Genomic DNA, 25,051 nt, shown 5'->3' on the forward strand with positions numbered 1-25,051 from the left:
CCCTGACACCACTGGGTGTGGCCCCAACCCTCAGCCACCCTACCTCCAAAGAGCACTTCTAGGTTCACAGCAAAACTGGGCTCAAGTCCAGAGGTTTTCCATAAACCCACAGGGTCAATAGGAGGGCCCACGACCCCACCCCCCATACCTTCCCCAGGCCCAACACAACTGAGGACTCTGCATTGGCACTGGCACATCATAATCGCCCAAACTCTGCAGGGTACCTTAGGGTTCCCTCTTGCAGTTGTTCTTCCGGAGGCTTTGGACACATGTCTGAAGACATGCATCCAGCCGAAGAGTATCAGGCAGAGTCGCCTCCCTGCCCTAAAGTGCTCCGTAGCCCGGACAGCGCTGGCTTTGAAGGGGGCAAGAGCAAGAAGGGAAGACAGCAGAGCTGGCCCACGGCCAGGGCAAGTTGGCTTCCCGGTGCCGCGGCTCCCAGCTGTCCCATCTCCCCGGCCGGGCCGGCGCAGGTCCCTCCTCCCGCTCCTTTTGTTTAAGTGTCAAGCAAATGGGTTTCCTGTTGACACCGGAATATTGTGAAAGGGCAGGAAGAGGCCAGGCCACCTCCTCGCTCCCCCCTTCCTAGCCCGTTTGCGGAGTTCGCTCACGTTGGCTCGGGGCGGGCGGCTCGGGCGTGTGGGACCCGCGGGGCGGCCCCGGGGCCCGGAACCCCTCCCCGAGGAGGCGAGGCCCGGCCGGCCGCCACCGTGCGGGGCGGGGAAGGGGACGCGGCCCGGGCAGAGCCGGGGCGCGGGGAGCGGGAGCAGGAGGCCGCGGCAGCCGCCGGGGCGCCCGCGAGGAGGCGGGACCCGGTTCGGCCCGCGCCGCCGCTGCAGGTGGACTCGGCCGCGGCCGCGGGCGGAGCCCGAGGGAGCCGGGCGTGGGCCACCGCGGCTCGTCCATGGCCGAGGGCCGGCGGCGGGAGGACGAAGAGGAGGAGCTGCGCGACCGGCGGGAGCTCGGGGGCCCGCGGCGCTCCCGGGGTCGGGCGCTCTCGGGCCACTCGGCCGCAGGTAAGGGGCGGCGGCGGCGCCGGCACCCGGAGGCCGGAGGGACCGGAGCGGGCGGAGAGGGGCGTGGGGCTTCGGCGTGCTCAGCCTCGCCGGGGGCCCGAGCAGCCCGGGAAGCGCACGGCGGGGCCGCAGGCACCCAGGGTCCGTGCCCCGGGAGGCGCAGCCGGGGCCTGCAGCCGGCCTCAGCTCGGGATGAGTCACAGGCCACCCGGGAATTCGCCGGGACCGGCCGTCGGCGCGGAGCACGACCCTGCCCAAGGGGGTGGGCGGATCTGCCGCCCCGGGTCAAACCACGTGCCGGGCGTCTAGACTATTTTGGGTGTCTCTGCAACTTCGGACGCGCCCCCTTCTGCCCCCACCGCTAGGGCGCACCAGTTTTCTGTAGGACCTGCTGTGCGTGACATTCTTTCTCCCCAACCATTATTCCCACAATAGAGCATCCCGAGAGAAGAGAGAGAGAGAGAGAGAGAGAGAGAGAGACAGAGACAGAGACAGAGAGAGACAGAGAGACAGAGAGACAGAGAGACAGAGACAGAGGCAGAGACGGAGACAGAGAGACTGAGAGAGACAGAGAGACAGAGACAGGCAGAGAGAGAGAGAGAGAGAGGAAGAAAGAAAGGAAGGAAGAAAGGGAAGAAGGAAGCAAGCAAGCAGTTCTTTTATATCGAGTCTCATTTCTGGACCTTACAATGTCTTAAGAGTCTTTCACTTGGGGGGTGCACGAAAGCAGCACGGATCAATAGTTGGGCCCAGCAAGTGGGAGGTCCACGCCCCTCTCCACTTCCGGGGTCAGCTTGGCAGAGAAACGCAGAGGAGGGGAAATTGGTTGCCCTTTGGTTCCAACTGGCCGAGCCGGTTATTAGAAAACAAAGAGGAAAGAAAGAATCTAGAGCAAGTGAGAAGCGAGGAAGATCCGAGGAGAACTGTAAGGGCCTTTCCAGAGAGTGGAATAGAGCCAACATTCGATGTGTTTCTGTGTGGTTCGCTGAGCCACTAAGAGAAAGTTGGGAGCTAGAATAGTGAATAGTGTGTGTGTGTGCATGTGTGTGCGTGTGTGCATGCGTGTGTGTGTGTGTACTTGCTCTCGCAGGGTGTGGGCAAAAGGTTTAAAAACGGGATGAAACGGAGGAATTTGAGGAGACCGTGAATAGTTGACGCCCTTGGTAGAATCTCGAAACCATAAAAGTAAAATAACCCCCCCAAACTAAACAAAAAAAACCCTCTCAACCAACCGTTTTTCCTGGGTGAATATTGGTCCCCCAGCAATGCCTAAGCTCAGGATCAAGAATATCCGCTGGGAAGTTCTAGTGTGGCTCCAACCCTTCCTGGCACATTCTTATGCTCATTTTTAGGACTTTTCTTCAAAATACTGTACAGCAGTTCACTATCTACACAAACACCAGTTAAGTATCTTGGAAATAATTGATAGTTTTGCTCAGTGTAAGTCCAGACCCAGTGAAATCATGAGTAAGGGTCAGGTATGGGATAGTGTTGCAAGAATACAATGAAAAAGAAGTTACTAAGTTGACTGTTGAGATCCTGATGTGAAAAGTGCCTTCACTTTGGGTTCCTGTAATCAGGACAGATTTCACTTACTCTAACAAGAAATTTCATTGTTAAGAGCTATTTTGGAGTTCAGACTGGGTGGGATTCAGATCAGTATTTATGGTTTAGTTGCAATATGTATAACCAATATCCCAAAATGGAGTGAAATGACATTTTGTAACTTTTTGGCCCTAACCAGTCTTTAATTTCCCAAGACAGACAGAAGCTTTTCTATGTTCTGTGATAATATTTTGCTGAGACTTGACATTGTATATATTTTTTCCCCACTTATCAACCAATGTGTGCAATTTCTAACCATTTAATAGGCTCTTTTTCCATTCAAGGGTGAAGGACAGAACTATGAAGTGTGTAGATAGGATGAAATTTCTATTATAGCCAGTCTGTCTTTGGGAATAAATTATTTAATAGCTTACATTCTGGTGTGGGCTCTCCTTTCTCTTCAGAAACAGTGTATTTCAAACACATCACATTCCTTACCAAGCTTGGGCATTTGTTAGTTTCAGTTGTGCAGAATGCTTTCTCTCCAAACCAGAGAATATAAACTAGCCCAGAGGTTTAATGTTTCTCCCGCTTAAGAGCTTTTCTAATCTTTTACCTTTTCTATTTGCTTCCTCTTTTCTATATTACCTTAAATCTAAAGCTTTTCTTTTTCCTCTATTTCACATAACTTAATGCCATAAACATGTTTGTTTTCATGCAAGGTTTATGAATTTGAGTAATATATGAATTCTCTCCATGCTAAATTTAGAGGTGGTTGTAGAAGTATACTTATTTTTGCAATGTACTTTCAGAAGGGTGTACAAAAGCTATAAATTATAAAGTAAAACTCTTGTAGCCCGTGCCAAGTGGAGAAATAGAACATTGTCAGTTCCTTTGAAGCCGACTTCTATTCCTCTGAGGCATAACCTCTTCTCTTCTGTTGAGGAGAAATATTTTTTTCACTTTTGTGATGATTTTTTTTATGATTTTATGTTTTACACTGCATATCTGCATTCTTAGATAGTATTGTTAGTTCTACTTATGTTTTAAAAACTTACAAGTGAAAGCAACCTTATGCATCCTAGAGTACCACTTTTTTTTCACACAAGATTAAGCCTGTAAGGTTTATCCATGTCATTTACATGTAGCCATAGTTTTTATGTATTGTATCATAAACATTTGATTATACACTTTATATATTATTATAGTTGATTGTATAAATGTCATCTGTTATTTGGTTTATCCGGCATTGATTTGATGGAGGTCATTAGAAATACAGAAATCTCAAATTTCATTGGCTACATGTGTTACATATATTTTCCATCTTCTAGCTTTTAAAAAGTTTCTTTGTTTTTTGTTTTGACTATATCTGGTGGTGCTTGGGCTCTACTTCCTGCTCACTGCTTGGTAGTCACTCCAAGAAGTGCTCAGGACACCGTGTGGTGTTGGAGACTGCACCCGGTCGCCCACATGCAGAGCATGCACTCAGCCTGTTGAGCTAGATCTCTAAGCCCTCACTGGTTATTTTTTCCCTCAGTTTTTGGGTCAGACATAGCATTGCTCATGGGTTACTCCAGGTTCTGCACTCAGGAATTACTCCTGGTGGTGTTCGGAGGACTGTATGGGATGCAGGGGATCAAACCTGGTCAGCCACTGCGTGCAGGACTCTGGCTTTTTTTTTTCTTTTTGGGTCACACCCAGAGATGCACAGGGGTTACTCCTGGCTCGTGCACTCAGGAATCACTCCTGGCGGTGCTTTGGGGGGACCGTATGGGATGCTGGGAATTGAACCCGGGTCGGCCGCGTGCAAGGAAAACGCCCTACCTGCTGTGCTATTGCTCCAGCCCCACTGGCTTTTTTTTTTTTTTAAAGTTCTGTATGATTTCATTTGATGTGAAAAATTGTATTTCATTGTAGGTATACTTATGAATCCTTTTCATTGTAGTTAGTGTTTCTTCTCCCTGACCTGTCTGTCACCCTTGTCTAAAAAATGCTTTTCCTCTTCCGGGGTTCTAAAGATACTTTATATATATATATATATCCTATGTTGTTTGTTTGCTAAAGGTTTCATTGTTTTTTGATAAGGACCCAGAGCTCTCATTAGACTCTCAAATGGCCATGAAAACCTCTGACCAGCAGCTCACTGCAGCCACCTGGGTCATGAGATCACCTTAGGGTTGGAGTCCTGGGCTGGAATGGTGGATCAAGAAAGCAGAGACAGCTAATCATAGCTGGTCGCCTGAGGGTACAGTCATCACGTGAGGTTTTGGTTACTTGCCTCTCTTATTTGAGGATCAACAGTCTTGTTCAATATTACCTTAGCTTTCTAGAACCAGCAGCTCAATGCAGTTCCTAAAAGATATCATCAGTCTTAAGGATTTTTTTTTTTTGGTCACTTTGTATGTGTAATGAGCTCTGTAAGAATAATGAACTTATGAACTGTTTTCTTCTTTGTTATGTGATCTTGGAGCAGTCACTTAGAGCTCTCCTTTTTTGTATCTTTGGAATGGAAGCTGCTCATTCTCTAACTACAGATTTATTATGAGGAATATGTAAACTACAAGTTCTTAAAGGGAGGCTCTGGCCATTCTTAGGACAAGTTTAAGTAGACTGCAAAGAAACCTATAGAATCTGAAATTATTATTTTGTTAGCTTGTTAGTTTTGGGTCACACCTGGATGGCCTCTGGACTTACTTCTGACTCTGTGTTCAGGGATCATTCCTGGTGGTGCTCAAATACTCAGGGGACCATATATGGTGCCGGAAATCTACCTAGGTTGGCCACATCCAAGGCAAGTACTTTAACCCCTGTACTTTTTCTCTGGCTCTGAAAACATTAAAAAAAATTTTTTTTTTCAATTTTATTAGTGCCGGCTTTAAAAAACTTAACAGAAGAAGTAAGTAGGACCTGTGAAGGGAGGTGATTTTGTCCCAACTCTAATACTGATGCTTATGACCAGATTAATACTTGTATTGCTGGTGAGCCTTATCATGCTTCACTGGGCTGCCGTTTAGGATTCAGCTTTGTTTTTGACACTATGGTTGCCATCTTTACTATACCAGATACATTCATCAAGCACTTGCTACACTGGGAAATAGTTAAATAGATTTTCTTAGAGCTGGCTTAGAACAAGGGACACAGAAGAAAAGAGTTGTATAACGTGGAGGATTTGTTTTTCTGACCATAAATATTACCATTTCAAACAGTTTTTTGAAAATAGCACAGAGGTATTCATATACAATTTTAAGGACCCTCCTCCTGCCCAGGGGAGCCATCCTTAAAAAAAAAACAAAACCCGATTCGATTCCTTCCTGTCTTATTGCCACACCCCTGTTTTTCTATTCCTCCATGAGGATTCCCCTTTAACTCCCACATTACCTCTGGGAAGAGATAACTTGGAGCCATCTGCAGATTTCAAGGTAGATATGTATTACACAGATGAGTTTTAACTACAGTCAGTGACGGGCGTGGCTTGTGAATGGAATTCATTTGGAATAAAGAGTGGTATTGCAAGTTTTTAAGTGTGCAGGCTTGCATTTCAATATTGCTCTTAATGAGCTGCTTAATAACATGAAATGGCCATATCACAAACATTTTTTCCCTTATGCTGTTCTATTTCTATTTCTTCATAAAAAAGAAAATTTCTGGGCTACAGTGATAGCACAGCGGGTACGGTGTTTGCCTTGCATGCGGCTGACCTGGATTCGATTCTCAGCATCCATATGGTCCTCCGAGCACTGCCAGGAGTAATTCCTGAGTACAGAGCCAGGAGTAACCCCTGAGCATCGCTGGGTGTGACCCCCAAAAAAGCAAAAAAGAAAAAACAAGAGAAAATTTCTTAGTATAAGAGTTAAGCTGCATGCCTAGTATGCGACTGCAACCTTGACATGGTTCGAATCCCAGCACTGTCAGGAGTGACCCCTGAGCACTGCTGAGACGCCCCTCCCCCCGAAAGAAAGAAAAATTATTTGGGACTTGGAGACAGTTCAGTGACTAAAAATACTTGCCTTGCAAGCCTTTGATCTCTGTGCATTTTTGCCATCCTAGCAACCCTGCTGTTGGTGACTGACAACTGTGCTCTGTGTGATCTCTGGTGCTGGAAGCAGTTTCTGGTGATCACAGGCTGAAGCAATGAAACTAAAATTTTGTGTGATTCCCCTCCCCCCATCCTCCCTTGTGAGTATCATAGCTAAGAAGATGAGCACTAGGGCTAGGAGAGTGGAACAGTGGTGCGTATAAGCACCACAGCTAAAATTGTGTGACTTCCAGTGAGCACAGCAAGTAAAGGATTGTGTCCTTAACTAGTATCACATCCCAATTGGGGTGAGCCCCACAACCAAGTGTGGCACAATAACCCTAGTCATCACAACATCAGCAAGAGAAGGAAGGGGATTTTATTTTTTTTTTTATTTAATTTATTTATTTGCTTTTTGGGTCACACCCGGCGATGCACAAGGGTTACTCCTGGCTCTACACTCAGGAATTACCCCTGGCAGTGCTTAGGGGATCATATGGGATGCTGGGATTTGAACTTGGGTTGACTGTGTGCAAGGCAAGCGCCCTACCGCTGTTCTATCGCTCCAGCCCCCAGGAAGGGGATTTTAAAACAAAAGAGAAAGAAAACAAAATTTCTTAAGGTACCAAACTTTGTAATATTTATAATATTTGTGAAGTGATGAGACTCATAATTTATGCTCCTATAACTCTAACATACTTTGAAATGACCTGGAGATCATTATAAAATTGCAGATCCTGGAGCTGGCTAGAAAGAGCAGTGGGTAGGGTACTTGTCTTGCATGTGGCTGATCCAGGTTGGACACTGGCACTGTACATGAAAATAAAGGGAAGAAAAGCAGATTTTGATTTAGTAGTATCACAGCAGATCTGACCAGTTTTAGATTTTTGTGGTCAGCAAGTAAGATAGTAATCACCAGATGACTTCAGTAGAACGATTCACATAGATACATCTCTGTGCTTCGAATCTTTAATGGAATCAGCAGCACTAGTAATAGAAGTAGCTCCCCCCCTCCAATCCCCTAGCAACAGTAACCAGCAACTCTACCTGTACACATCACTGTTATTCTGTTGCTCATCGATTGGCTCGAGCGGGCACCAGTAACGTCTCCCATTGTGAGACTTATTGTTACTGTTTTTGGCATATCTAATATGCATGGGTAGCTTGCCAGGCTCTGCCGTGCGGGCTTGATACTCTCGGTAGCTTGCCGGGCTCTCCGAGAGAGGCGGAGGAATCGAACTCCGGTCGGCCGTGTGAAAGGCGAACGCCCTACCTCTGTGCACTGCCTCATTTTAGCTCCTATCACTCCAGCCTGCCTGTGCACATAAGGACCTGAACTTATATTTAACTGTATCCCCTCTTGGTTATACTCTATGTAAATGAGCACATGTGGGACTGACCAATCATATTGCGCGTGGCCTATGTAAATAAGACTGTGGGATTGAGCATTTGGAGGTCTAGGTCCTCTGGCTTCTCTCTCATCACTGCCTGCCTAACATTCCTCCCTTTAGCAGTGCGTGCTCTGAATTCTTGGGATACTGGGCTGAAGATCCAGCTTCTGAAGCTGCTTCCTGCTGGGAAAGGACAGTGTTTTCTTGAAGGGCGTCATTCTTGAAGTTTATTGGGTCTGCAGTGGTGGGTGAGTCAAATTCTGGCATGGTAGGTTAAGTGTTTTGTGATCTGTGTTTGGCAGTTCAAAACAGTGGTTCTAAAGTGGTTGAAGAAGGGCATCCTTTATATGGGAGTAGATAGAAAGTGAGGATGAAAGTGGTAATTAGAGTAATAGATACAAGTTAGAAAACCAGGTCATTGCTGGTCTTTACTTAGTGTGAAGCTTTGAAGAGACTTTTTGGTTCTTGTAATTGTTTGGATTGATATTCTTTGTCTTTCTGATCACCCTTGGAGTCAGATCTTTGACCTTTGTGTGTGAGGGATCTACCTCTTCACCAGAAAGTTATGAAGCTAGCTTGGGATCCCAGGAAACTAATGGCTGTGAGGCAGAGAGAAGAACTGGAAAAGGGCTTTTCTAGAGAGTTTGTAATTCTGGTGCATTTAGGAGGTAATGAACCCCAGGAGGTCACTTGGCACTCAGGGAATGCTTGCTGACCAAGCTGCCTTAGAGCTTGTTGGAGAGAATACAATATGTCTTTGAAATAAAGACTATTCAGAGTCAAATAATAGGTCCGTGTGGATGAAGGGCCTCCCACACACGGCTTTGAAGGAGCTAAGATGAGGCAGTGCACTTCCAGAGCAAAGCTAGAGGGAGGACCTGTCACCAGTTTTGAGAAGTTTTCTGACTTTGCTTTCTGATCTGTGTCTTCGAGTTCAGACTTGCTCTCTCCATTTTGCCTGGTGATTAAGGTCTCCTTGTGGAAAGTAAACAATACTTAATTTCCAGAGCCTTGGCCATCTGCTTGGTTACCTCTGTGGTTGACTTTGTAAGCTGCGGGGTAGCCTGAATCTGGGAATTATTTCCTGGAGAAGTTCCTTAGTTACTTCTTGTGCTCTTTCATTCCTGATGAGGAATGCCTCTATTCATGTGGTAAACGTGTCCACGGAGACCAGCAAATATTTGAACCCACTGTGTGGGGGCAACTGAGTCAGGTCCAGTTGCCAATCCTCTCTGAGATATGTCCCATGTACCTTTGTGTACTTGGGAGTACACTATTAACTTGGGAGGCTGAGCGCCCTGTGGGTTGTTGCAAGCATAGATTTCACAGCTCTGATAAACCTGTTCCAAAACCTCAAAAATACCTAAATTATTTCTGGCCCCAAATTCTGGTTCCTGGGGTTAAAATTACTGCTAAGTTCTTGACCCGCTTTTGCCTTAGATTTCTTGTTCCTTATGATTTTATATCCCCTGAGGCAAGGAATTTGAGGGTCTCAGTGGTATTTTCTAGTGATCTCTGTATTGTAGGGAAGCAGATCACCCCCATATTGGATGACATGCAAGTTTCTTTTCCTTTGTCTTCCTATTATGAGATGCAAGTTCTCAAATTCTTTTCTCAGTCCGTCCTATAAAACAAGGAGTGTTTCAGAAACCCTAATGAATTATGGTTCACATGAGATGTGTGGACTCTCCCTCATGTCCCACTCAAAAGTAAATAGGTATTTAGAATCCTCCACTACTGGAATGCAGAAGAAAGCATCCAAAACTTTAACCCACTGGGATGCGGGAGAAACATGCCCCAGGAGGCTGTGTCGGTTTGTGATAATGACGTGTCCGTTATTGCTCTTCAGTCATGTGCTATCTATTCCAAATTGGGTTTTCTTATTGCTGAGATTGGAGATTCACATTGGGACTAACAGGTTTTCAGAAGGTTGGGAGGGGGCCTTGGGATCTAGGTGAAGAGATGCTAACTCTGGTGATAGGGTTGGAAGTTGTAACCTGAAACTATTATTAACAGGATTGTAAATCATTTTCTTTTAAGTAGACAGTACTTAGACAACAACCAGGACTAAGACATCTTTAGAGACAGCCTGTGTAACATGCAGAGTTATCAACTTCTGCTGAAAAGAACTATCTTTAAACTATTGCTTTATGAAAGAAAAGAATGTTTAAAAAAATATATCAAACAGCAATTAGTCTGATATGGGCTGGAATAAAATACTCCTTTTTTGGCAACAGCCATACCACTGACAATGATTTTTCGGTGTGTTGCATTTTTTGGCTACTCCCGGTATTACTTGAAGAACCATATGCGGTTCCAGAAAGATTGAACCTGGGATCAGCTATGTCTAAGACAAGCATCTTACCTGCTTTATTAGTTCTCTGGCCTCAGACAACTAATTGTTTAAAAAGGATGCACAGTGGGCCTGGAATGATAGTGCAGCGGATAGGGCTGTATTTGATCCTCAGCATCACATATGGTCATTGGAGCATTTCTAAGATCACTTTTGAGTCTAGTGCCAGTAACAGTTCTTAAGCACTGCTGGGGATGGCCCTTAACAACCCCATTACTTTGCCTTGCACGCTGGCCCAGGTTCCATCCCTAGCATCCCATATGGGATGAGCACTTCCAGGAGTAATTCTTGAGTGCAGAGCCAGGAGCAACCCCTGAGCATCGCTGGGTGTGACCAAAAAAGCCAAATTAATAAATAAAATAATAAAAAGGATGCACAAATTGGCCTGTATTGCAGAGGAGTTTGTTTATTTTATATATATATATATGTTTTGTATCATTTTAGAATTAGTCGAATATTAGTTCTTATAAGTTAGTTCTTATAAGAACTTATAAGAACTAATTAGTTCCATTCCAACTAAAAAATATGTTAATGTGAGGTAGGGTTACCTAACATGTCAATGAAAACAATCATTAGGAATTTCTAAAGAGGGGCAGGAGAGGTACTGTAGGGGTCAAAGTATTTGCCTTGTATATTTCTGACCCTTATTTGATCCTCAGCATCACATGGTTCCTGGGGCATTGCTAGGAGTCACTCCTGAGTGTAGTGCCAGGAACAGCCCCTAAGCACTGCTGAGTATGGTCCTTAACAACCCCAACCTGGCCCCCACCCACTACTGCCCCTTCCCCAAATACCCAAACAAAAAGTTTTCAGGAAGCTATCAGCCAATAGTCAATTGAAAAAACAATTATTTACCACTTGTTTTGGAACCATACCCAGCTTACTCCTGGCTTTGTGCTCAGAGGTCACTCCTGGCCGGTTTTGGGGACCATATAGTCTTCAAACCCAGGTTTGCCACATACAAAGCAAATGCCCTACCCGCTGCACCATCTCTCCAGCCCCAGGTTTTTCACACAGCACAAAGAATAGTTGGACATACGGGATCTCCACATCCTTTCCCATTCTCCTGCAAAACCAATTTAGTGCCCAGGCTATTGTATTTTAAACTTCCCTGTTCTGGTCACATTTCCTGATTTCCCAGTTTTTGTTGTGGTCAGGCCACTGGAACAGAAAAAAGGTAAGGTGTTTCTTTTTTAGAGATTGTGGGTTGAATTTTCCCTCTTCTTCCCCACTAGATTTAAACACAAAAGCTGAAGAGGCATCTTGGTGGCAAAGTGTCTCACTGCACACCAAGCCCAAGATCTGCAGTTGCCCAGTGGCAGAAAACCCGGTTTCATGCTTAATCACAAGATGTTCTTGTATCCCATTTGTTGGGGGGCTGGGGATCAGGGAAAGCCTCTCTTTCACTCCTCATTTCCTGCTTAACAGTAGGGGTTTGGGTTCTAGCCTGAGGTTCTGCATTTCAACATCTCTTCAAAGATGCTGCTGTCTGGACCACGTGTTGTATTTTTTATTTATTTTTTATTTTTTATTTTTTTTTGGTTTTTGGGTCACACCCGGCGATGCACAGGGGTTACTCCTGGCTCTTCACTCAGGAATTACACCTGGCGGTGCTCAGGGGACCATATGGGATGCTGGGATTAGAACCCGGGTCGGCCGCGTGCAAGGCAAACGCCCTACCCGCTGTGCTATCGCTCCAGCCCCCTGGACCATGTGTTGTATAACAATGTCTTTAATTATCTGTGCCTCAATACCAGAACTCTCAGCAGTGACTTGACATCAGAATAAACTAGAGAACTTTATCTTTATTTTTATTATCTTAATTATGTTGTGTGTTTATCTTCATTATGTTTGTTTGGTTGGTTTGGGGACACTCCCAGCAGTGCTCAGGGTGCTGCTCAGGGGTTGGTCCCAGTAGTGGTCAGGGGACTGACTAAGCCAGAGATAAGGCCCAGGCCTCCCACATGTTCTGCCTGTGCTTCAGCCCTTTGAACTATCTCCCTGACCCCTCAACTAGAGAGCTTTCAAAAAGATGTTTGTTTATGACTTTACCCTCAGATTACTTATAGAATACCTGATTACTTATGGTTTCTGGGGGAGCTAGATGTTTGAAGTTCTATGTCAAGACTTGTTCTTTCTAACTGTGTTATTAAAACATATGCTGAGAATTGGAGCGAGAGATCAATGGGCTAGAGTGCATGCTTTGCAGGCAGGAGATCTGACAGGCAGAATATCTGAGTTTGATCACAACGCTGCATATGATTCCTAAGCACTGCCAGGAACAACCCCCAAGCAACAAGCTGGAAGTAGCCCCTGAGCACCAGTGTGTGGTGCCCAACAAATAAAAGAGCCCCAAAACAAAAATTATATATATTTCAGTGGTTTCTATATGAATTGTTATTAGAATGGTGGTTTTCCCATCATAAATAACTCACTGTGATGATTGTTAGCCAAAGCTTATATAAATGGAATCCATCATGCATTTTATAAGTGGATTTTTACTAAGTCCTTCTATTATAACCTAAGAAGGCTTCTCATAAAAAGTGGCATAGAGCACTCTCATTAAAGAAACTGAATAAACAATGTTTGTAATAGTTTTGTGTTTTCTTTTTCCCTTCCTCTGTTAATAGTTTTGTTTTTAAGATTGCAAGAGAGACTTGCTCTGCCAAGTACAGTGGTTGGAGGATTACTATAAGGATAGATAGATAAGTGAGAGAAATAGGAAGTAGTCTCAGAAGTCATTTGGAAATAAAGAAGAAGATATAAGAAACCAAGATCAATTAGCTACTCCAGAGAACATTACTTTGTAAAATGGGGTGACTGTTACTCCTTAAGTTAGTCACACCACCATTATTGTAATTCAGTTTACCTAGCTGTCTGTTTTCATGGCTGAAGTTGTGGAATAATTGGCTGTTTTGTTGTTATCTGGTCAACTGCCTGAAAAAGTGTCTTTTTAAACTTGTTGAGCAGCTGTTGTTCTCCACAGACTGCTCCTTCTGGAAAGGGTAGGCATACTGGTGTACCTGATAAGTCAGATGAATTACAAATCTGGGCTCTTCTCTTGGAAGATGGTGGGATTCTCTGGTACCCACATGGCTACCTGCTTCTGGGATGGAGAATTATTTCTATGCAGTGGGACACTGGTATTGGCAGGGGTGGGGAATAGGGTGGTGGTGGCATGCTGGGGGTTCTCAGAAAGGGGAGAGGATGACATTGAGCCACTCCCTGCATGACTTCAACTCTCCCTTAGGTAATGAGTCCATGAGGGAAGCAACTCATTTTGTTCATTGTTACCTTAAAACAGTGCCCTTGCAAATGGGCTTATTACATATCGGTGAAAAAGTTGCATTGGAACAAGATTTTATTTCTTTTGTTATTTATTGTGGTGCTGGGGGTCGAAATGGGGTTGGGTAAGGATTTAACGTAGGATTCACTAAGTTTATTGTAGCCCAGATCTTTATGCACACAGCAGTGTAAAGTGCTCTGCCCATGGTTCACCCTTTGAAAACGAATGGTATGACTGGCATTCACACTAAAGAAGTTGACGTTTGTCTGTTGGCTTTTTAGTCCTGAGAGCTGTAGATGTGTGTCCCTGGGTGCCCTATCCATAGGGATGTTGCCGTGCTTTCAGCGGAAGAGGAGCAACCAGATGTCACTTGGTCACACTTGGCAGGTGCTCAGGACTTAGTCCCGACGCTGAGCTCAGATCTCTCCCGGCAGGGCCCAGGATGCGGGGATGGAGCGCCAAGCTCAAGGCCAGCGCCCAAAGCCCCGCCCCGCCTCTCGGAGCTCAGTGCCCACCTCCCGTCCGGGTCTCGCGAGAGGACGCCTCTTCCGGCCCCGCCGCGCCATGTTGGGCCCCAGTTGACTTTGAAGCCTGAACAACGTGTTGAGGCAGTTTAGCTGAGGGCGAAGAGATAGGCTGCTTGTCAGGTGAGGAGAGAGGCAGGGAGAAGACAGGTAGGAGCCGCCGCTGCGCCTTCTACAGCCTCCCCGACCCTCTCGGTTGGGTGGAACGTGGGGCGAGAGAGGTTGGAGAGCTGCCTGAGGAAGAGGAGGCCGGCGCTTGAGGGGCCGGTGGGCGCGGGGCCGGTGCCCGGTGTGGCCTGTCCTGTCGCGCTCGGGCCGGGCGGGCGTGCCCCGCACACCCCGACCCCAGGGATGATGCCGTCATTGGCGCGCGTTGGCCAAGCAGCGTCCAGCTTTGCGCCCGTGGAACGCGGCCCGAGTGCCAGGCTCCTCCTAGGCCCGGTTGAAGGCACATTGGGTGCCCGTCGCCTGAGAGGTTTCGAAGTTTCAGTTCTGTGGTTGCTTCAGGATCTCTTAATGTGAAAACGAGCTTTCTGCTCTACTAGCCTTTTCTGGAAGGTTCCAGCGTCTGGAAGAGCAGGCGCAGGGCACCCCCGCCCTCCATTATCCCCCCCTCTGTGGTCCAACCAGATTGTCTCACTAAAGGAAAAGTAGTAACTTTTTAGCATATCCGCATGTATTTGCCAGTCACCTGCTTAGCGCTTGGCTGCCCTGGGTTCAAGCCTCACCACCACATAAGGATCCCCCTGAACCCTTCCTGGAGCGAGCCTCGCTGGGGGAGAAGGCAGCTGGAATAGAGAAGGGATCACTAAGACAGTGATGGTGGGAGGGATCGTTGGGGATGGGAGAGGGGAGATGTGTGCTGAAAGTAGATAAAGAACCAAATGTGGTGGCCTTTCACTGTCTGTATTGCAAATCAGAATGCCCCAAAGTAGAGAGAGGGTGTGGGGGAAATTGTCCGCCATAGAGGCCGGGGGAGGGTTGGAAAGGGGAGGGTATACTGGGGACATTGGTGATGGAGAATGTGTACTGGTGGAGGGATGGGTGTTTGATCATTGTAGGATTGAAACAGAGTCTGCTGCCCCCGCGCCTGGCTGTCTTCACCCGGCCCCTCAGAGGAGGGAACTCCCGGTCCGGAGCAGAGCACCTGCAGCCGAAGACCTCTGGAACCCAGCCACAGCCATGCTCAAGGCCACTCTTCCACATGCCCCGATGAGCCTTATGCATGAAGGAAGTGGCAGAGGAACCCAGGTGTACTGGATGGGGGCCTGATCTCTAAGCCTGCTCAGATTGGAACTGGGCCTTCTCCACCCAGATCCCCCTCTTCCAGCAGCTAGGCAGTCACACCCACAAACGTCCCCCTTCTCCCCCTCTCCCCCCCCACGCTGTGGAGTCCCATGAACTGCCAAGATCCGGAGACTATAAAACAAAGCTCCTGGAACTGCATATCTGGAGATCGGCAGTGAGCATGATGGAGGGATAGGGTTCTGGAGGTTCTGGAGGTTTTTGGCTGCTGGGGTTCTGTTCTGGCGGGCAGAGGGATTCGCCTGCCCCTCTCTGGTTGTCCAGGATGACGTTAAGCCTGGCGTAGCATCTGGGGTCATCTCTGCAGCTTGTGGCAATCTTTCAGATTTGTCAGTCCCTCCCTACCACCGTCCCCACCCCCTTCCCCCACCATTTTAAAGCTTTTTTGTTAATACAGGATAATATTCCTATCTCAAGATTCATAACTCACATGTGTAAAGCCCCTTTTATCAGAAAAAATATACTCATGGGTTCAGGGATTAAGATATAGATATACTTGGGAAGTCTTTATTTAGCCTATATTGCATTTGATAGCCTGGTAAATCTGTTCTTCCATCTTTCCTCTTTGCTTTGATCAAAGTATGACCATCCTAATCTGAAAACTAATCATTACTGGTTTCTCTTTTCACGTTCTTTTTTTTTTTTTTTTTTTTTGTGTGTGTGTCTTTTTCCCTTGCTTTTTTGAGGGAGGGAGGGAGGGAGTATTCTCAGTGGTTCTCAGGGTTAAAATCAAGCTGGTTTGGGTTAGGCCTGACACCTGGTGTTGCTTGGGGTGCTATGCTCTAATGCAGATTTAGCAGTCTTTCTGCATGCAAAGTATGCACTACAGTATGTTGAGCATCTCTCTGGGATATCTTTTTTTCCTGTGTGTGAGGGAAGGATTGGGGGAGGGTGGTTGGATCACACACTAACTTTGCTCAAGGATCAGTGTTAACTATGCTCTGGGTACTTAATGCAGTAGAACTGGGTATTTAATGCAATAGAACCTTTGCATGAGTCAGTTCACGCAAAGCAAGAACTTAATCCTTGTATTATCTCTACCCCTCAAATTTTTATTCTTTCCAACTTAATATTCAAGTTATTCTCTTACTCCTGAAATCCACATCCTGTTCATCAGCTCTCATCTAAACCCACCCAAAAAGGTTAGTTCTACCCAGCTGTGTAGATTCTTTGACCCTCTTTCCAATGTTACTAAAATCTGGATGCTTTTGGTATTTTCAAGCCTTAGACCATTATCCTACTGTTTTTACTCCTGGAGGCCTTTAGCTTATGATAGAAGACAATGTGATCTTAGATGTCATCAGAGTGACATAAAGTGGCACAGGATTAGATCCTAGTTACTTTATTCCACTCACATGAAGATGGTAAGTGAAGATGTAACATGGCAAAATAGAGAACTTGGGTCAGTTGAGAATTATTGTGAAAGACAATTAGAATTTTCTGTTTAGGTCTTTTTTATTTGAGAGTGAACATTTCAATTTCTAGTATTAGGGAATAAAATTAATTTCATTTCTAGTTATTTTGAATGACTCCCTCTCCTTTCCTTCCTAAGAAAGATTATTGTATTCGTAGCCACTTTTAATAATGATATGCCATGAAGAAAAGCAACATAGCATCAAAAGCTGTTTCAAGGAAACACTTTAATTTTGCGTACTGTCTTTCTATATAAGATGGAAACATGTTTGATGACATTATCAAGCAGCTGATTTGTAGCCTATAAATAAACCCTACAGCCACGAGGTGCCCCTGGATTAGCCTGTGTGTGAACACTGTGCCTACACCTAGCAAGCACCACAATTGTAAAGTGTGTGCATCAACTAAGACTGAGAGCTCTGGTAATCATATGCAGATTACTGCAACTAAAGGAGGGCAAAACCTAGCGCTGAGGCTGGTTGGTCAAACCCTACAACTGGTATGTGACCTTCAGTAAGCACCACAGTCAGATGTCTGCAACCCCTAGTCTTCTCAACAATGATGAAGGGAAGTGGGGAATATAATAAAACTAAGGGTCTGGAAAGGTAGGGCAGCATGTAGGACATTGATGTTGCATGCAACTGACCTTGGTGCTCCCTGGCAGCACATGTGCTCCCCCCAGTCCTACCAGAAGTGATCCCTGAATACAGAGCCAGGATTAAATCCTGAAGTGTGTGTGGGCCACAGCTAGGTGTGACCCAAAATTAAATAAAAATAGATGTGAAGAGAAAACAGACTGTAGTGTGTATGTTGTAGGTAGGAGGCCAGAGTTCAGTCCCCAGCATCCTTACGAGTACTACTTGGCACAACCACTGATCAGGAAGTAGCATGTGAGCATAGCAGGGTTTGACCCAGGAATCATAAAAAATTAGTGAAACTGAGTAAAAATCTAGTTCCAGAGCCAAGAGAGATACTACAATGGTTAAGGTTCTTGCTTTGCATGTGGCTAACTCTGTTTGATTCTAGTCATTCCATATACTTCTTTAAGCACTGTCATTAGTGATCCTTGAGCATTGTCAGATGTGGCCCAAACCAAAAAACCAAAAAATTTAATTCTGATATCCCAGAAGCCCATACAAAAAAGGAAATTGTATAGGTCATGCATGTGATTTCTTAACAGAAGGAACTATGCTAGTTAGGCAAGGAATGTAATCTTTTCTGTATAGAATACTTAAAAAAATCACTCGGTTACTCTAGACCATAAGTGTCTGGGTTTATTTCTTCTGTCACCCCCTTTTTCTAGAAAAAGAAAAAGAAATCACTCTATCCCGTTTTAGGAGATCTATTTCCTTTTTTTTTTTTGCCCCTTTTAAAATATGGGGGTGGCAAAAGGAGAGAGAGAGCAAAAGAGAATGCCCTGCCACAGAGGCGGGGTGGAGTGAGGGTGGTGGGAGGGATACTGGGATTATTGGTGGTCAAGAATGTGCAATGGTGGAGGGATGGGTACTTGATCATTGTATGACTGAAACGTAAGCATGAAAGTTTGTAAGTCTGTAACTGTACTTCACAGTGATTCATGTAAAAATAAAAATTAAAAAAAATAAATAAAATATGGGGGTGGGGAGAAGAACCTCCCAAGTTGTATTCAAAGAGCTGGTGGGCCATTCCTGGCATTACTAAACCAATTGGGCCAGTGATTCAGAGTTAGAACCCGAATAAGTTCTAACTTAAAAGCCCCTAGGGCAATATGTTGTTGCCTTGCTGGGAAGGTGTGTGGGAGTCCCTTGTGGGTCTAGATAGACTTGGTTTGGTAGCATTCAAGTTATATGCCCTAGCTCCTAAACTTTCTCCCCTTCTGAAATCTGTCTTCTTTAAGTGAATAAATAGAAAATTCTGCAATTTCACTTGAGGCTACTACTACCCCATTCTTCGATTACTCCAGTGCCTGGGGTGGGAAAAGCTAGTGGGTCTGGGTAATACCCAATTTGGAAAATACTAGTCTATATTGAAACTGTAGACTTCAGTTGTTGAAAGCATGGCATTGATCCATTTTTAGTAGTAGATTGTGTTGGTATTTCAAAAAGTCAACTTCAGAAGTATAGAGCAGACAGAATATGTGTTTTTTCTTTTTTTCATTTTGCATTTGGGCCATACCTACAGTCCTTAGGAGCCAATCCTGGCTCTGTATTTGGGGATTGCTCTTGGTAACCTTGGTAACTACAAAATAAACTTGTAGTGCCAGGAATTGAACCTAGGCTTTGCATATGAAAAGCATGTGCACCAGTCCTTTGAGCCATCCCCTCTCTGTTTGCATTTTCAGTGAGATTCTTTACTTTGGGGAGAAGGGGAGAATAAACTTTAGATCATAGAGGGGGTGAGAAATATGACCTAGGTAAGAAACCAATGGACAAGAAGAATGCTATTAATATATTTTTTGAGGAATATTGGCCATTTGGCCTTTACATATTTTTTCTTGTCTGCCTCTCCATAGCCATTTAATTTGTGTATATAAGTACTTAGAAAAGGAATCCTTCCTGTTTGAAGATGTATAGTCTGGGACAAAGAATGCCGTACACAGAAGTGACAGCCTTATTTTTCAGCAGTTTACATTCTTTTTTTTTGCATATAAATGCCTTTATTTATTAAACATATATTATATATTTTTAAATTTACATACTATAAATATATTCATAGTAAATATTTTAATTATTTTATGTTACATATTGAATTTTAATATTATATTTTATATAATTTAGATATAATTTTTTTTCCTCTCTGCAACTTTTATTTATTATTATTTTTTTATTTTATCACCATGTGGAAAGCTAGAGTTCTCAGGTTTATGTCTCAGTTATACCGTATTCAAATACCATCCCTTCACCAGTGCCCATATTCCACCACCAAAATCCCCGGTATACCCTCCCGCCCCCGCCCCCCACCCCAACTGTATAACTGATGAATTTCACTTCATTTTCTCTTCACCTTGATTACGTTCCATATTTCAACACAAAACTCACTATTGTTGTGGGAGTTATACCCCCAAACAAGATAACCCTATTAAGGAAGCATTTGATAATTAGTTTTCCATTAAAAGAATGTACGTTTTCTGGTTTTAGAAAAGGTCGTGCGGCCGCTAATGCGGCCGCGCGGCTTGGATGTGTCCCAGTCCCAAATCCTGGAGCCATGTTAGCTGCTGCTCAGTGTCGCCAGGGCTCCATCTGGAGAAGGTGTGCTGGTGGCACCTCCTCCTTCCTGCTCCCTGGTGTTGTTGGCCCCAATTCGGGTCCAGAGCATTTTCCGGGCTGCGTTGCTCACCAGAAAGCAGTTTACATTCTAACCATTGACAGATACTTCCAGAATTAAGAATATCAACAAGTTATTTTAATGAAGTCATCTAGAGCTCCCAGTGACCCCTGGAGTTTGCTTTTTATGAATATTCTTTGTAGCTCTATGGTTGACCAGCATCTGCAGATATACTACCTACTCTTCTGATGAGATGTTAGACTGAAAGGCACAGGCAAATCCTAGTAGAGCCAGAGAGACCAGTTCAATAAGGAGCAGGAAATCACATAAATCCAGATGGTTGGCATCCAAGACTCAGCTCTTGAGGTGATACGATAAATCCATTTTAGGTAATACGACACATTGGTGTAGACTCCAGGCATTTCTAAGCCACATAAGTTCACCCGGCTTACCAATCCTATCTGGACCCATTGACCATTAATAAAACATGACAGAGGTCCTCCAGAATCAGCCTAAGGAGAGATAAAAGGTGTGAGCATAGTGAAATTTACCCATGAAGTGGAAAATGGTCCTAAGAAATGGTTTCTTAGAAGAGGGCAAAGGGTTTCATGTTAGAGAATTCTGGAAGGAGGGAAAGATTTGGGGATTTCTAGAAAATCATAAGTGATTTTATTGTATTCACATGATAAAGTAGATGATGCCATCATTTTTCTCCCCTGAAGTGTAATTTATTTGGAGCAGGTCGGGTCGACTGCGTGCAAGGCAAGTGCCTTACCTACTGTACTCTCCGGCCTCCTAAATTTGTAAATTAAAGAATTTTTTAAAAACCCATTTCTGTTAAAAATGAGCTTCTTTGTTTCTACCAAATTACTGAGGAATATTATCTATGTATTTTCTATTTGGACTGTTTGAAAATATGGATGAGGCCCAGGAAGATGGCTCAAAGGGCTGGAGTACAAGCTTTGTGTGTGTGAGTACCACATCGTATCTCAAGCACGCACTAGGATTTGACTTGCGTACCGCTGAGTGTGGCCATTAATCAATTATGCACATATATACATGACATGAATGTATATGTGTGTATTGACACACATATGTATGTAATATGTATTTATAATGGATTGGAGATAACATTTGTAAATATTTATATACCCCAAATAGGTGCACTTAAATAGTAAAGAAAATACTGACATACTTAAAGGAGAAAAGAGAGAGCACAATAATAGTATGGAATTGAATGTCTCATTTATAAATATCAATTAGGTAGGCCATCCAGACAGAAAAATCAGTAAGGGAACATTAACTGTGAGCTGTTAGACCAGATGGACATATACAAAACATCCAGTTGAAACACAACAGACCATATGTTCTTCTCAAATGCACATGAAACATTCTCCAGGATAGTTCATGTATTAGACAATAACTGAAATAGTCATAAATTTAGAAGAATTAATTGATAGCAAGTATCCAGCCACAGTGATCTAAAATTAGAAATCAGCAAGAAGAAAATTGAAAAGTTCATAAACATCCATTTATCAATATAATGATGAGTTTATCAGTATAAGATCAAGGAATCCATACATTGAGAAGACTTAACACTTAACATTTGTGCACCAAAGATGGAGCACCGAAATCATAAAGCAACTACTAAGAGAGCCAAAAAGATAATGATACTAATAAAGTATCACATTAGATGGTGAAGTACTGGTAGAGTACCTTCAGAATCTTACATTGGGTAGATAAAACATCAGTAGTAAAACAGACTTAAATGAATTGGAAGAACTGAATTAGACATTTGCAGAGCTTTTAACTCCAAAGAAGTTGAATACAAATACTTCTCCAGAGCATCTTGGACACATTTCAGGACATATACTGAGACACAAAACAAGTGTCAATATAGTCATAAAGATTGAAACTGCATCAATATTTTATATTATAATACAGAAAGGCAGAAATAATCATAAAAAGAAAACTGAAAAATAAAAAAAATTTTAAAAAATACCGAGGTAATTGTGAACACCTGGAAACTAACAATGTGCTATTTTAGAAACGTTGAGTTAATGAGGAAATCAAAGACAGAGTTCATGAAAATGAGAAGATTGTGAGCTATGATGATCACAGTATTGCCTGTGTGTTAAGAGGCATTCTCATAGCAATACACATTTACATGAGGAAATAAAAGGCTCAAGTAACCTCACATCTTAAGAAAGTAGATAAAAGAATAAATGAGTTCCAAGTCAGCTGAAGGAAAAAATAGTGGAAGTAAACAAAATGGAAATTAAAAAGACATTACAAATGCTCCTTCTTTGAGAGACTAAACCTGGGGCCAGAGTGACAGTACAGGGGCATAGGTCCTTGTCTGCATGTGGTTGACTCAAATTGATCCCAAATACTTTGTAAATGGTCCCTAAGTGCAGAGCTGGGGCACGCCAATAAATAAAGTAGACAAGATTGGCAAACCCTTATCTAGATTCATAAAGGAGAAAAGACCGGTATTAGAAATAAAGAGAGAAGTACAATGGAAACCACAGTATACAAAGATTTTGTTGAGGAAATTTACATCTGTTCATCATGGATATTGGCCTATAACTTCGTTTTCTATGGCATTCTTTTGCAATTTGATTATCCACATTCTTAGAATAGAATAGTTCACAGTATTCTATTATGAACTGCTGGGACTAGAGAGATAGTATAACAGGTAGGGTGCTTACCTTGCACGTGACCAACCCAGATTCAATCCTTGGCATCCCATATGCACTACCAGGAGTGATTCTTGAGTGCAAAGCCAGGAATAAGCCCTGAGCACTGCTGGGTATGTCTCCCGCAACATATATGCATATATATGTATATTCTGTCATGATCTGCTGTGTTTCTGTGGCATAAATTATAATGTCCCATATTTCTTTGTGTCTTCTCTTAGTCTCCATAATGGTTTGTTCTTTCTAAAATCTTAGAGTCAGCTCATAGTTTCATTGATTCTTAATAACTTTACTTCCTTTAAAAACTTTCATTATTATAACACTGTAGCACTGTAGCACTGTCAATCCGTTGTTCATTGATTTGCTCAATTGGGCACCAGCAATGTCTTCATTGTGAGACTTGTTATTGTTTTTGGCATATCGAATATGCCACGGGTAGCTTGCCAGGCTCTGCCATGGGGGCGAGATACTCTCGGTAGCTTGCTGGGCTCTCTGAGAGGGACGGAAGAATTGAACCCGGGTCATCCGTGTGCGAGGCAAATGCCCTGCCCACTGTGAAAACGCCCTACCCTTTCATTATTATTAATTTTTTTTTTTTTGCCACACCTGCAATGCTCAGGGCTTATTCCTGGCTGTACACTAAGGGATCACTCTTGGCAGGGCTCGGGGAACGCATGGGCTACCAGGGATTGAATCTGGTCTTCCATGTGCAAGGCAAGCATCCTATGCACTGTTCTATCTCTCTCGCCCCAAGCCTTCCCCTCCCCCCACCCCCAGAGACTTTGTTTTCACTTTGATCGGTGTCCTTCATTTCCTACTATTCTCTTTGAGTATTTATTCTTCTGGTAATGAGTTAAAAAACATAGATTATATAGTTCAGATTTTTCTTGAGGTAGGCTTTTATTACTGTGAATGCCCTTTTTAGAGCAGCTGTTATTGCATCCTTTGGTTTTGATATAATTAGTATTTACTTTTTTGTTTATTTCAAGGCTTAACTTCTTTTCCTTTAATTTATTTGATCCGTTGTTGAGTGCCGTGTTATTTAGTCACTAGATAATGATGTGTAGTTCATTGACATTTCCTCAGTTCAGTGAGCATCCTTAAATTTTTGCTTTGAGTTCTGTGAGTTTTGTTAAACTTTGATATAATTGGGGCTGTCTAGGCTTATGTTGCCATCCATTGATGCGGGTAAATTCCTCCACTTCTTTCTTATGCCTGATGTGATGTGAGAACTGGGAACCAGGCCTGAAGTTGTACATGCCTGGGCTGTAATTAGGGGTTTATGCTTGCTAATTCCAGATTAAGACAGGTTATTACTCTGAAATTTATGTAGATCTGGACAGACACTAGGAATCTGGTTATAAGATTCCTGTAGTAGTTATCACCTTGGTCTAGTGCAGAACTTTTCCCACTCACTACCCCCTTTTTGTCCAAGAAATTTTTATACTGCCCTAGGTATATATGTATATAATATATATGTATGTATATATGTATCTAAAACATTTATTAATAGTAAGCCATCAAGTTTTTTACTTGGTTTTGGACCACACTTTGTGGTATGCAGGACTTATTCCTGGCTCTACTGCACTCAGGAATCACTCCTGGCAGGGCTTGGGGAATTATAATGGAGTACAAGGGCTTGAACTGGGGTTGGTTGTGTATAAGGCAAGCCCCTTACCAAATCTGGTCTATGGAATTTATTTTAAAACAATATTTTATGAGTTTTTTGACTCTCCACATTAAAATTTGCAATCCCATATAAGGTTAGGATCCACGGTATAATCTAGAGTCTAGCATACCTGGATTGTGATTCAGTTTACAGTTACTGGTGCCTGCCTGATGGTTCTTGTGGTGTCAGAACCTCAGCAGGTCTGGGTATCAAGTAGGGATGCACAATTCTAAGGTCCCAGTAGGAACCTTTGCACCCAAGCTGACCTGTGTAGCTGCCAGGGTGATTGCATTTGTCAGGTTCTGGCAGTAACTGTACTGGCAAGCGCACACTGACTGGGAAGCATCCTTAGGTTTAATGGGTTTTTTTTTTTGGTGAGGACTGTGGCATCAAATATGAGCAGAGCAGGTCTGGACTGGATTGCTCTTAGTTGTTCCATAGTAAGGTTCTCCTGGGAGGGCAGTTTGAGTAAGGTTCTCCTGGGAGGGCAGTTTGCTCTCTCTCTCTCTCTCTCTCTCTTTCTCTCTCTCTCTCTCTCTCTCTCTCTTCTCTCTTCTCTCTCTCTCACACACACTCATGCACGTGCGTGCGC

The 25,051-nt window shown here is 43.8% G+C and overlaps 1 protein-coding gene across 4 annotated transcripts in view; it reads left to right on the forward strand.

Moving 5' to 3' along the window:
• The first annotated feature begins 636 nt into the window (after positions 1 to 636).
• The window catches only part of SH3D19 (SH3 domain containing 19), a 199,949-nt gene continuing 175,534 nt past the window's right edge, over positions 637 to 25,051 (forward strand). For 2 of the 4 annotated variants that reach the window (XM_055144849.1, XM_055144850.1), the window contains exon 1: positions 637 to 1,016. In XM_055144849.1, the coding sequence (XP_055000824.1) occupies positions 905 to 1,016 (112 nt within the window). In that variant the 5' untranslated portion in view covers positions 637 to 904. The remainder of the gene's footprint in view (positions 1,017 to 25,051) is intronic. The other 2 variants (XM_055144851.1, XM_055144852.1) reach the window with 2 other exon arrangements.

Source organism: Sorex araneus, chromosome 7, assembly GCF_027595985.1.
Source record: "Sorex araneus isolate mSorAra2 chromosome 7, mSorAra2.pri, whole genome shotgun sequence".
Classification (NCBI taxonomy): Eukaryota; Metazoa; Chordata; class Mammalia; order Eulipotyphla; family Soricidae; genus Sorex; species Sorex araneus.